Source organism: Lucilia sericata, unplaced genomic scaffold, assembly GCF_015586225.1.
Source record: "Lucilia sericata isolate MDLA Ls3-8-SP2 unplaced genomic scaffold, ASM1558622v1 Contig000120F_arrow, whole genome shotgun sequence".
NCBI classification, from domain to species: domain Eukaryota; kingdom Metazoa; phylum Arthropoda; class Insecta; order Diptera; family Calliphoridae; genus Lucilia; species Lucilia sericata.
Genome location: NW_023994152.1, coordinates 1 through 10,083, shown reverse-complemented (window position 1 = coordinate 10,083; position 10,083 = coordinate 1). Strand labels below are relative to the sequence as shown.

Sequence of the window (10,083 nt, the reverse complement as noted above, 5' to 3'; positions counted from 1 at the left end):
ATAACTCTCATTTTCAAATATCAAAGTCGAAAGTAATTAAACTCTAAAAAAAACTAAAATCCTTATAAAAATCTTTATATTTGATATTGCTCAGATCTTTAAATAAAAGAAAATTAAATGTATTAAACTATAGTTTATTCTTGGCTTACTATTGTTAAACAAACATATTTTGCTAATCATATTAACAAAATGCTTAAATATCATGCATAATTGGTAAAATTACTAAATGTTTTCATTTTTATAAATAATCAATTTTCATTAATTACGGCATTTGAATGACTGCATATCAATTAAATTACATTTATGAATGTTATTTTTAAAAATCTTTTTTAATATAAATCAAAAAAAAACTTAATTCTTTAACACACTAAATATATAGAAAACACAGATTTTCTCCCCAGTGAAATAAAATTCGATGTGGAAAAACTGGTCTGAAAACACAAAATGGATGTAATAATATTGAAAGAAATATCATAACGAATAACAAACAAGATGTGGGGAAAATAAACTAGAAACCTAGATAGATGCCATTTAAAATGGCTTACGTTTGAGGCTAATTGATATCTTTCTAAAACGAAAGATATAACAATTGTTATTTATGCAATGGTTGTGGTTGAGCCAAAACTAACGGTAAAGCCCAAAAAATTATAAAAATGTTCATAATAACATAAATATAATGTTTATTTTAGGAGGAAACCAAACCAACGTTTCAGTGAGGCTATATCTTGTTAAAAAAAAAAAACAGAACTGAGAGAGTGATATAATTCATTTTTTTTACTCTAATATTAGTAGTTAGACTGTAATAATTGTTTATGTGTGTATTATGTAACTATTGTCGAACATTTTTTGTCACCAACTGTATGTAGATTAAAAACAAAAACTGAAATAGTATTATTAGTTAATAGTAATTGTTATCTATGCATATCAAAGAATTTTATTAATTTGTTTATAAAAGAGAAATATTAGAAAAAATGTATCTTAAAATTAAAAAAAATATTTAAGATTTTAATGTCTATGAAAATAAAATTTTGACCATAGAAGAGAAATGTAACCGCAGAAGAGAGAGAAAAAAAGAAAGAAGAGATGAAAGTAATTAAATCATCAGTGGCTAAATAGTGCCGGTGTACAACCTGCACTATTTCACATTGAAACAGGAAACATTTAATAAATGTTTACCTTTTCAAAGATAACAGAAAGGATAAAAAGCAAATTACAAAATGGCATTGTTTAATAAGTCCGTATTCCCATAATAATTCGAAACAATAACACTGGTTAACAAAATCGAAAACCAAAGACCAAAGTATTCTAAAGGACAATATACTGGACTATATGCTAGACTGGACTATAGACTAGACTATAGACTAGACTATAGACTAGACTATAGACTAGACTATAGACTAGACCTATAGACTAGACTAAGACTAGACTATACTAGACCTTAGACTAGACTATAGACTAGACTATAGACTAGACTATAGACTAGACTATAGACTAGACTATAGACTAGACTATAGACTAGACGATAGACTAGACTATAGACTAGACTATAGACTAGACTATAGACTAGACTATAGACTAACTATAGACTAGACTACTAGACTATAGACTAGACTATAGACTAGACTATAGACTAGACTATAGACTAGACTATAGACTAGACTATAGACTAGACTATAGACTAGACTATAGACTAGACTATAGACTAGACTATAGACTAGACTATAGACTAGACTATAGACTAGACTATAGACTAGACTATAGACTAGACTATAGACTAGACTATAGACTAGACTATAGACTAGACTATAGACTAGACTATAGACTAGACTATAGACTAGACTATAGACTAGACTATAGACTAGACTATAGACTAGACTATAGACTAGACTATAGACTAGACTATAGACTAGACTATAGACTAGACTATAGACTAGACTATAGACTAGACTATAGACTAGACTATAGACTAGACTATAGACTAGACTATAGACTAGACTATAGACTAGACTATAGACTAGACTATAGACTAGACTATAGACTAGACTATAGACTAGACTATAGACTAGACTATAGACTAGACTATAGACTAGACTATAGACTACACTATAGACTAGACTATAGACTAGACTATAGACTACTAGACTAGACTATAGACTAGACTATAGACTAGACTATAGACTAGACTATAGACTAGACTATAGACTAGACTATAGACTAGACTATAGACTAGACTATAGACTAGACTATAGACTAGACTATAGACTAGACTATAGACTAGACTATAGACTAGACTATAGACTAGACTATAGACTAGACTATAGACTAGACTATAGACTAGACTATAGACTAGACTATAGACTAGACTATAGACTAGACTATAGACTAGACTATAGACTAGACTATAGACTAGACTATAGACTAGACTATAGACTAGACTATAGACTAGACTATAGACTAGACTATAGACTAGACTATAGACTAGACTATAGACTAGACTATAGACTAGACTATAGACTAGACTATAGACTAGACTATAGACTAGACTATAGACTAGACTATAGACTAGACTATAGACTAGACTATAGACTAGACTATAGACTAGACTTATAGACTCGACTATAGGACTAGACTATTGACTAGACTATAGATAGACTATAGGACTAGACTATCGACTAGACTATAGACTAGACTCTAGACTAGACTATAGACTAGGGACTATAGACTAGACTATAGACTAGAATATAGACTAGACTATAGACTAGACTATAGACTAGGACTATAGACTAGACTATACTAGACTATAGACTAGACTATAGACTAGACTATAGACTAGGACTATAGACTAGACTATAGACTAGACTACAGGACTATAGACGAGACTATAGACTAGCTCTATAGACTAGGACTATAGACTAGACTATAGACTAGACTATAGACTAGACTATAGACTAGACTATAGACTAGACTATAGACTAGACTATAGACTAGACTATAGACTAACTATAGACTAGACTATAGACTAGACTATAGACTAGACTATATACAGACTATGACTAGCTATAGACTAGACTATAGACTAGACTATAGACTAGACTATAGACTAGACTATAGACTAGACTATAGACTAGACTATAGACTAGACTATAGACTAGACTATAGACTAGACTATAGACTAGGCTATACACTAGACTATAGACTAGACTATACACTAGAATATAGACTTTAGAATATACTATAGATAAGACTATAGACTAGAATATGTACTAAACTATTGACGCTGATCTCGAATATGACCTCAGAATTTCTCCATCATTCAACTTTTTGAGATATAGTGTTCTAAATTTTGTTTTTCGGTCATATTTGAGACATTATAATTGAAGACATATTTAATAATTGTTATATAATCTTTTTAACCTAAAGCTTAAGACAACGACACGAACTGCAAGGTTAATACATCATGAAGAAGAATACAACCTTGACGTTAAACCCCTACTTTAACGTCATAATAAACATAATAGACCTTTGCCTGTCTAATTGATACTCTAGCAAAACTTTTAAAAAGATTTTCCACTAATGATCTAACTACTTTCCCCTCTCTTATTATCAAAAACTTAAAAAAAGAACTTTTATTTTAAAGAAAATAAAACCAAATATGTTTATAAAGTGCCAAAAAAATACTTCTAGTTGTTATTAGTAGCAGATTATTTCTAATTCTTCTTCTATTTGGGCTTGTTATTTAAAATTAATAATTTATAAAAAAAACAAAACACTTTCAAACTTCAATAAAGAAAAATATCTAAAAAATTAATAAAATAAAACAATAATTAAAAATAAACTACTAAAGTACCACATACTTGTGCCTCATCTTTATCAACGTTATCATAATTGTTTCTTAATCAATTGTTCAAATTCTAAGGACTTGTTACTTAAATATCGTAGTTTATTTTAACTTTTAAAAAGAAAAGAACTATTGTTATTCAATTAAATTAAAAATAATAATTATAATAATAAAAAAAATAAATACTAAAACTATTTTCTAGAAAAACAATAACAATTATAAAGACATACATATACATATATAAATTTTTTTAATAAAGAGAATAAATAATTAACAAGATAAAATACAAAAAAATATTTTCTTATCAAATATTGCACCCCGCCCACCCAACAACAAAATAAAATATAACAACAAAGCAGCACTACCGCAAATTTAATTAAATTATTTTATAATTTATATAAAAATATATAATGTACATACATACAAACATAATTATTATAAAAATTATAAACTTTAAGTTTTTAAATATAAAATTTAGTTTTAATTGCTACAGCTCTCATTAATTACAAAATTTTCTAAAATAAATATTATTAAAAAATTTTGTATTTTTAACAAAAAATTAAACAAATTTTTGAGATTTGTAGTAAATAAAACTAAGTTTTCAATAATATTTAAATAACTAAAATCTTATAAAATCTTATTAAAATAATTCTGGTACCTTTTTCTAGACAAAATCAAAATTATTAAAAATAAATTAATTAAATTCTTAACCCTAAAAAAACTATAAACTAAACTTATGTATTCGTGCATAAAATCTTTAAATACCTAACAGAAACTAATGAAAATAATACAATTAAGTTATTTCAAAAAATCTACAAAGACATTATAGGGAGGTTTCTTATAACTTTTTAAAGGATTCCAGGGACTAAGGTTTAGAATAAAGAGACACTTGCAAAAAAAAAACTATAAACCAAACAATGTTCAACCATTATTCTAAATCCCATTCCTGAAAATTCCATTACATATTCTTTATAAAAAACAACCACCCTACTACTAACTTGCCTAATACTTAACTAAACAATTTTTCTTTTATGTTAAAATAAATAACAAAATAAAATAAACCTATTATTCAAACATAAACAACAACAACATATAAAATAAAATTAATTAATGCATTTCTGTCTATATACATAATTGTATGTATTAATGAGTACACATAATAAACATATACATATGTATATTATATGTATATAGTATATATGAAAAACATAAATATTTAAAACATAACTTACATACATATGTACGTTTGTTTATGTATATAGTATATATAAAGAAATAAAATAGTATATTTTTTAATTAAATGAACAAAAAAGAAAATAGAAACAAACTTAAAAAAAGAGAAATTTCTTAAATCCATAACAATTACCAAAAAATATAATAATAATTAAAAATAAATAATTATTTATTAATTTTCAGCATAACAAAAATATGAATATGAAATTATGAAATAAATATTTTAATATTTTAGATGAAATTTCAAATAAAATGTGTTTTTTTCTTTAAATAAGTTTAATGGCCACTTTTTGAGTATAATGTTGAGCCGTTTGATATCGAAAAATACCGCGGTATTCCCGAGGCATTTTCGGTACTTTTTCCAACTTACAAACAGTCTAGTCTATAATATAGTTTAGTCTAGTTTAGAGTCTAGTCTAGACTGTATAGTCTATAGTCGATATATCTAAAGTATAGTCTATAGCCTCGCATATAATGTAGTCTATAGTCTCGCCTTTAGCTCGCCTATAATCTAGTCTATAGTCTCGTCTTTAGCTCGCTTATAATCTAGTCTATAGTCTCGTCTTTAGCTCGCCTATAATCTAGTCTATAGTCTCGTCTTTAGCTCGCCTATAATCTAGTCTATAGTGTCGTCTTTAGCTCGCCTATAATCTAGTCTATAGTCTCGCCCATGGTCTATATTCTAGTCTATAGTGTAGTCTATAGTCTAGTCTATAGTCTAGTCTATAGTCTAGTCTATAGTCTAGTCTATAGTCTAGTCTATAGTCTAGTCTATAGTCTAGTCTACAGTCTAGTCTATAGTCTAGTCTATAGTCTAGTCTATAGTCTAGTCTATAGTCTAGTCTATAGTCTAGTCTATAGTCTAGTCTATAGTCTAGTCTGTAGTCTAGTCTATAGTCTAGTCTATAGTCTAGTCTATAGTCTAGTCTATAGTCTAGTCTATAGTCTAGTCTAGTCTAGTCTATAGTCTAGTCTATAGTCTAGTCTATAGTCTAGTCTATAGTCTAGTCTATAGTCTAGTCTATAGTCTAGTCTATAGTCTATAGTCTAGTCTAGTCTAGTCTAGTCTATAGTCTAGTCTATAGTCTATAGTCTAGTCTATAGTCTAGTCTATAGTCTAGTCTATAGTCTAGTCTATAGTCTAGTCTATAGTCTAGTCTATAGTCTAGTCTATAGTCTAGTCTATAGTCTAGTCTATAGTCTAGTCTATAGTCTAGTCTAGTAGTCTAGTCTATAGTCTAGTCTATAGTCTAGTCTAGTCTATAGTCTAGTCTATAGTCTAGTCTATAGTCTAGTCTATAGTCTAGTCTATAGTCTAGTCTATAGTCTAGTCTATAGTCTAGTCTATAGTCTAGTCTATAGTCTAGTCTATAGTCTAGTCTAGTCTAGTCTAGTCTAGTCTATAGTCTAGTCTAGTCTAGTCTATAGTCTAGTCTATAGTCTAGTCTATAGTCTAGTCTATAGTCTAGTCTATAGTCTAGTCTATAGTCTAGTCTATAGTCTAGTCTATAGTCTAGTCTATAGTCTAGTCTATAGTCTAGTCTATAGTCTAGTCTATAGTCTAGTCTATAGTCTAGTCTATAGTCTAGTCTATAGTCTAGTCTATAGTCTAGTCTATAGTCTAGTCTATAGTCTAGTCTATAGTCTAGTCTATAGTCTAGTCTATAGTCTAGTCTATAGTCTAGTCTATAGTCTAGTCTATAGTCTAGTCTATAGTCTAGTCTATAGTCTAGTCTATAGTCTAGTCTATAGTCTAGTCTATAGTCTAGTCTATAGTCTAGTCTATAGTCTAGTCTATAGTCTAGTCTATAGTCTAGTCTATAGTCTAGTCTATAGTCTAGTCTATAGTCTAGTCTAGTCTAGTCTATAGTCTAGTCTATAGTCTATAGTCTAGTCTATAGTCTAGTCTATAGTCTAGTCTATAGTCTAGTCTATAGTCTAGTCTATAGTCTAGTCTATAGTCTAGTCTATAGTCTAGTCTATAGTCTAGTCTATAGTCTAGTCTATAGTCTAGTCTATAGTCTAGTCTATAGTCTAGTCCTATAGTCTAGTCTATAGTCTAGTCTATAGTCTAGTCTATAGTCTAGTCTATAGTCTAGTCTATAGTCTAGTCTATAGTCTAGTCTATAGTCTAGTCTATAGTCTAGTCTATAGTCTAGTCTATAGTCTAGTCTATAGTCTAGTCTATAGTCTAGTCTATAGTCTAGTCTAGTCTAGTCTATAGTCTAGTCTATAGTCTAGTCTATAGTCTAGTCTATGTCTATCTATAGTCTAGTCTATAGTCTAGTCTATAGTCTAGTCTATAGTCTAGTCTATAGTCTAGTCTATAGTCTAGTCTATAGTCTAGTCTATAGTCTAGTCTATAGTCTAGTCTATATCTAGTCTATAGTCTAGTCTATAGTCTAGTCTATAGTCTAGTCTATAGTCTAGTCTATAGTCTAGTCTATAGTCTAGTCTATAGTCTAGTCTATAGTCTAGTCTATAGTCTAGTCTATAGTCTAGTCTATAGTCTAGTCTATAGTCTAGTCTATAGTCTAGTCTATAGTCTAGTCTATAGTCTAGTCTATAGTCTAGTCTATAGTCTAGTCTATAGTCTAGTCTATAGTCTAGTCTATAGTCTAGTCTATATCTAGTCTTCGTTTCTATAGTCTAGTCTATAGTCTAGTCTATAGTCTAGTCTATATCTAGTCTATAGTCCTAGTCTATAGTCTAGTCTATAGTCTAGTCTATAGTCTATAGTCTAGTCTAGTCTAGTCTAGTCTAGTCTATAGTCTAGTCTAGTCTAGTCTAGTCTATAGTCTAGTCTATAGTCTAGTCTATAGTCTAGTCCTAGTCTAGTATATCTATCTAGTCTTAGTCTAGTCTATAGTCCTATAGTCTAGTCTATCCAGTCTATAGTCTAGTCTATAGTCTATCTATAGTCTCTAGTCAGTATAGTCTAGTCTATGTCTAGTCTATAGTCTAGTATATAGTCTAGTCTATAGTCTAGTCTATAGTCTAGTCTAATTAAAAATGTGTCTATTCCTCTATTCCCTATGATATCTGGTCACGTTAAGTGTAAACTTATTATCTACTAACTACTTTTTCAAAACTATTTATTTCGCCGAAACACATTAGCCAAGTTAGTTCAATCAAATATTTTCCTATAAAAAAAATTATCAATCAAGAAATTATTCCAAATATTTTTAAAATATTTTATTTTTGAATAAATTTTAATTAACAAAAAACCAACAACTTTAATTAGTTTTTAACTGCACAAGAGAGGATAAAAAATGTTTGCTGTAATGCGTCTACACGTGTTAAAAGGAGCCGCTAAACGTTTCCAACAAATACGCAGTTATGGAGCCCAAGCCATTAATCAAATGTTGCAATTGCAACACACTGAAATCTGTGCAGATCCCCCCTCTAGAGGTTTGGTTTTAGGTGTGTATGCTGATGAGGAAGATAAAAACGATACGGGTATTTTAACGCCAGCTGCTTGGCGTTATAATGTGCAGAGAACTGGCGGACGCATGCTAGAGGTTTTACGTATGTCAGGACCCATGCCCAAAAGAGGAGAATGTCGTTTGTTGTTTGCCCAAGAAACAGAGAAAATTCCCTATTATTCCGCTGTAGCCATTATAGGTTTGGGTAAGGAATGTTTGGGTTTTAATCCCTATGAAATTTTGGATGAACAAAAAGAAGCCATTAGAAGATCTGTAGCCAAAGCCTGTATGGAATTGGCACGTTTGGATACTGACCGCATTGAGGTGGAAAATTGTGGTCATGCTGAATCGGCAGCTGAGGGTGCTGCACTGGGTGTTTGGGCTTATCAAGAATTAAGAGATCCTAAAAATCGTGTAGATGTCCCCTCTATAGATTTATTTACTTATAAAGATGAAATTTGTGATATTGAAGGCTGGCGTATAGGTTTACAAAAGGCTGCAGCACAAAATCTCACCAGACAATTGCAAGAAATGCCCTCTAATCTTTTAACTCCCACAGCGTTTGCCCAAAATGTAGTGGAGGTTTTGTGTAAATCGGGTGTTAATGTAGAGGTTAAGGTGGAAGGTTGGGCGGAGAGTCAAACTATGAATGCTTTTCTATCGGTAGGCAAGGCTTCTTGTGAACCACCCATATTTCTGGAACTGAGTTATTATGGCACTTCGGCAGAAGAGAGACCCATAGTTTTGGTGGGTCAGGGTGTAACATATGATTGTGGTGGTTTATGTCTTAAGGACAAGGAAGAGTTGTTTAATATGAGAGGTGATATGACAGGTGCAGCTGTGGTGGTGGCTACATGTCGTGCTATAGCTGGTTTACGTTTGCCGGTATGTTTAATTAGAACATTTTTTATAATAAGCTTGAAAAAACTAAATTTATATTTTTATGATTTTGATTAACTTTCATTACAAATCGAGTTTCGTTTCTAATTATAAAAATTAACATTAACAGGTCAACATTCGAGGTTTAATACCACTTTGTGAAAATGTTATAGGTTGTAATGCATTCCGTCCTGGTGACACTGTCAAGGCCATGAATGGCAAACACATTAAAATTCAAGGTACCGATCATGAGGATCATTTAGTACTCGCCGATGCCTTACTTTATGCTCAAAACTTTTGTCCCAAATGTATAATTGATGTTGGTACTACATCGGGTTGTATGCGTCAAGCATTGGGTGAAGCAGCTTGTGGCGTTTTTACCAATTCGGAAATTCTTTGGCAACAGATTAAACATGCCAGTATGCATACGGGTGATCGAGTGTGGCGTTTTCCACTTTGGTGGTATTACACCAGTGAAATTAAAGCAGGCATGTCGTCGGATGTACAGAATTATGGCTCTGGTACTGGTGGAAGACCTTGTAAGGCAGCAGCGTTTTTGCGTGAATTTGTACCCTGTGGCCAGTGGATGCATATTGTAAGTTCTAGTTTTTTCAAATTGCTGGGAAATCTATTAATTCTATTATCTATTTAAGGACGCTACAAATGTCATGTATACCGATGGTATGTGCTTTGACTATTTACGCAGAG

At 30.7% G+C, this 10,083-nt stretch overlaps 2 protein-coding genes across 2 annotated transcripts in view; both read left to right on the top strand.

Moving 5' to 3' along the window:
- LOC119600765 overlaps nt 1–742 on the top strand; it is a 29,248-nt gene extending 28,506 nt beyond the window's left edge. Inside the window, exons 7-8 of the mRNA XM_037951266.1 lie at nt 389–630; nt 690–742. The gene's annotated coding sequence lies outside the window, so the exon portion shown is untranslated. The remainder of the gene's footprint in view (nt 1–388; nt 631–689) is intronic.
- A 7,436-nt stretch (nt 743–8,178) lies between these two features.
- On the top strand, nt 8,179–10,077 carry LOC119600777 (cytosol aminopeptidase-like; the record flags this gene model as incomplete). The annotated part of the gene is made up of 3 exons (XM_037951287.1): nt 8,179–9,381; nt 9,506–9,970; nt 10,029–10,077. Coding segments are annotated over exons 1-3 (1,552 nt in total), but the record flags the coding sequence as incomplete, so codon positions are not given.
- Between the last annotated feature and the right edge of the window lie 6 nt (nt 10,078–10,083).